Source organism: Vicia villosa, linkage group LG1 (assembly GCF_029867415.1).
Source record: "Vicia villosa cultivar HV-30 ecotype Madison, WI linkage group LG1, Vvil1.0, whole genome shotgun sequence".
NCBI classification, from domain to species: Eukaryota; Viridiplantae; Streptophyta; class Magnoliopsida; order Fabales; family Fabaceae; genus Vicia; species Vicia villosa.
The window spans coordinates 81,640,077-81,644,171 of record NC_081180.1 but is presented as its reverse complement, the minus strand read 5'-3'; the positions used below and the strand labels follow the sequence as shown (position 1 = coordinate 81,644,171).

Genomic DNA, 4,095 nt, shown 5'->3' with positions numbered 1-4,095 from the left:
TTACACTCTGCACAAACAAAGACAATCAGAAGCAATTCAATTACCCCACGTGATCAGATAAATGTCATCAAATTTAAGAGAATACATCCAGTGTCATATCTCTTAATCATAAACGAAAAAGCTAACAGATTCTTAACACACCCAATAGAAATAAAGGAAAACAGTTACAGAAGTACTACCTGACCATCGGTATCAGAATCACGCCCCAGTTCCATATTCTCGCCACGTGTGAGTCCATGGATACTGCACATAAACACGTAGTTAAATTCAAGAATAACAAAACAAAACTATACGCAGAGATACGAAAGAGAGCTCCACATAATAAAAACAAAAATTATAGTAACATAAATCATGAGCAACACAGCTGGATATCCACTTTTGTATTCAAATAATCCATAACTGAATGAAAAAGTTAAGTAATGCAAAAACACAATGATATAGAATTACACAAACCAAATTTTAATAAGCTACGATACCTAATAAGAACAATTTAGAGCTTCTTTCCTTTCAGACTATTAGCCCAAGTCTCCATAGCATCAGCATCTTAGGCAATCTGGATCTAACATAATCACCAGTATTTTGTTATCTGAACACATTAACTTTATGTTTTAATATATCTTTTGTTCAATTCAATGGACTTCACTACCATACATATTATAAACTTTGATTCCACGTACTCTCATATTAATTATTATTTATAACATCCAATGGATCATTTTGTCTGTGCATTTTAGCCGTGTTGATTTCTCAGCAACATTGCAAATTCTTTTTCATGTTATTTTTTAGACTAATTAACATCCAATGGATCATTTTGTCTGTGCCTTTTAGCCGTGTTGATTTCTCAGCAATATTGCAAATTCTTTTTCATGTTATTTTTGAGATTAATTTTTTATAATAGCATGTAATGTTTGATTGTGTATTGCATATTAGTCAACGACAAAGTATATCAAAGCAGTAGATTGTATGATTAACAGAAAGCAGAAAACTCTTATATTAAGGGAACAGAAATCAAATTACATAGTGGTAACCAAACCAAAAGGACTACACTCACAAGTCTTATTTGTTTATGCGACAATCAAAACACAAACCGACCGAACTGGAAAGGAATTATAACATGTCCACACCATAAAACAAAAACTGACCAAAACATACATAAAATTATGTAGGAACTACTAATCTATCTTCTCTAGTTTTATAATTTTCTTGAGCTTTTTGATGAAAGTTCTCCATCACAAGTGCCATCCGAGGTTGTCGACTCACTTGATGCGCCTGGAAACTGCCTTTTGCCAGTAGGAGTAATTGGATCTGGGCTGTGCGTCGAAGTCACATCAAGATCCTGTTATAGAAGTGAACAAACATCACACAATATAGATGTTGATCAGTCCAATCAAATTGAAGTACATTTCATACCATTAAATGTGCTTACCACAATAAAATCAGGTTCTGAAAGTGCAATGCCCTTTGCTTCAGCAACGCCTTCCTTGATCTACAAATCATTGGAAATATATTACATAATCATAATATGCGCAAAGACAGTTTAAAATGAATTAACTTACAACTACTAAGAGACCAAAATCATATAGAAACATAAATACCTCAAGTTGGTCAGCCGGTATGGAGTTTATAGGTACAACCTCCTATTAAAAGTAAATTAAAATATATTAACATGAAAAAACATATATTATAAACGGGTTCGAAATGAAAACGCAATGATTAAATTAAAGTACTTCATCTGTGTCAAGATGATCACTAAGCTCTTTCACAAAAGGGTCATTCTTGAATAGCATAACTACCGAGGCATTCTTCCACCATGGTTGCCACTTGATTTTGAAAGCCATCTTACGATCCAACATCTGATCCAATGCCAGTGGGAATTCCAATGGATCATGAATGCCAACCTGTATAAGGATGCAAACCAATGAACATTTATGTCTTGCATAATTGTCTATGTTTTTGGGAGAGTATGTAAACGGAAATACCTTGATCATTGTATGACGCAGCTGAGAAGCAGACAATTCCAAAAGAAGCTCACATTTTCTGTCCCAAAATAGAAAGTTACAGCTATTCCCTACATGAGTAACTTCGATCTCAATCTTATACCTACATTTCCAGTATAGATAGATCACACAAACAGGGTCAGTGTCACGTATCTAGAGGATCGGACATTTAAATGAAAAAACGTAAATCATATGACAAGTATGAAAACCTAAAAATCTCTGCCTCAGTGAAATGGCCTGCCTCACACTCAAACGGAGGTTTGTCACCACGCGCAATATAGGAGCAAGCATGGCAACCACGATAATACCAGTCATAGGGAGAGGCCACCAGCATTTTAGTTTCTCCAACAGTCGCACAAAATGTAATCTGCAATAAGGGTTCAAAAGAATAATACGATACATAGTCAAATGCAAGGACAACATGGCAATATATAATAAATCACGATAAATTGCGAACAAATTGGAAACATACAGTCCTAAGCTTTATGATATCCCCAATAGGCATAACAACGACCTTTGAAAGCAATTTCTGAACAGGAGTCAACTGTTGATTTTTAGAGTTTTGCGCTGAAAGCTGCGAATTCGAACCCTCCTGCCCAGACAAAGTAATCATGGACTCCTTCGGAATGCTGTCAAAAGAAGACATTAATGTGAGCATCACATCACATACAAATGGAACCCATACCAGGGCATATTCATGTCGCATACCTTTCCATAAATTCTTTCATCGGCAGCAAATCAGTATTCAGACCAAGCAGAGTGACATTAAACGTGTTTGACACGGACAGTGGAAACTTTCCTATACCAATAGAGTGTTACATAAGTTTCTATTTAAAAATATCAGGATATCTTACACGAAGCTTACACCATCACTAACCATGTTCCTTGACTTTTGCATATTGGAGCATGACAAACATAGGACCAGAATCATCCCCACGTTCCTGTTTGAACTTGAGGAATTGTTCAGCATAGGATTCCCAAAGTGTACAGTTGATAGTATTGTCACTAAAGAAATAATAGAAACCATGTCATCTACATAGTCACATAAGATATGTTGGATAAATTACACGAAATATATAAATACAAACCCGCCGTCCCGCAACATCATGTTAATCTGCTGCTTCCTGGCACCTGATGTGGTCTGAGAATACCCAATACTTTCCACCATACCAATGACGTCTTAAAACACATACATCACAAAACAACTTAACATGAAACAACACATAAAAAACAAACGCTGTAAAACAGAAGAGAGGTACAATATTTTACCTATTAGCACATCCTTGTTAAAGTTACCGGTTATTATATCAGTAAATTTAGTAAACATCAGCGGCTTTGGCGGTATTTCATTCTTGTTATCATCCGTAACCGTTGTGTCTGCAGTAAACTTCAACAAAAACTTATGTGACGAAGGTCTGAAAGCCGCGACATTAGGCTGAACCTTAAAATTGGAAACCGTGTAACTATGATCCAATGCCATTTTTTCATAAAATAGAGATACATGTGGTGCAGGAACAACAACATGTATGTCACCACCCTGTGCAACATAAAAAACAATATTAGATAGACAACAAACCAAAAACAGTATAGGAAAAACCAACTAAAGAAACCACTTCATTACCGATACGTCAACAAAAATCATCTCAAAATGCTCCTTCTTGTTAGAAACAACCTTCCATTTATGGTGAACTCGAACAGAAACTTTCCAAATCTCGTTGCTATCGTTGATGTCACAGATTTTCGCCAATGGTCTCACCATATCGTACAGCCAGTTAGCACAAGCAGCAAATTAAAAATGGTCTGATACTATAGAAAAGTGGAAGCCACAAATGCTATAAATAACACAATGATTATGTATAATGTAGCAGTTACAAACTCTTCATTACATAACTGATGCAGAGTGGAAGGTGGATGGATAGAAGAACATAAAATGTTCAATACATAACTGATGCAGAGTGGAAGATGCATGGACAGAACCACACAAATGTTAATTACGTAACAGCTCCATAGTGGAAGGTGGATGAACAGAACTTCATATATGAACAGTCCACGTGGCGCATCAATAAGCAACATTGCAAAGCAGAATCCTGCTCTCAGA

The 4,095-nt window shown here is 35.8% G+C and overlaps 1 protein-coding gene across 1 annotated transcript; it reads right to left on the bottom strand.

Annotated features, from left to right (window-relative positions):
• Positions 1 to 3,756, bottom strand: LOC131647452 (uncharacterized). The gene is made up of 14 exons (XM_058917342.1): positions 3,619 to 3,756; positions 3,267 to 3,534; positions 3,086 to 3,176; positions 2,875 to 3,002; positions 2,706 to 2,796; positions 2,470 to 2,626; positions 2,207 to 2,364; positions 1,980 to 2,100; positions 1,728 to 1,898; positions 1,596 to 1,637; positions 1,427 to 1,486; positions 1,261 to 1,336; positions 180 to 243; positions 1 to 7 (listed from the first exon to the last, which is right to left on the bottom strand). The coding sequence occupies exons 1-14, from the start codon at positions 3,754 to 3,756 to the stop codon at positions 1 to 3; spliced, it is 1,572 nt and encodes a 523-aa protein (XP_058773325.1).
• Between the last annotated feature and the right edge of the window lie 339 nt (positions 3,757 to 4,095).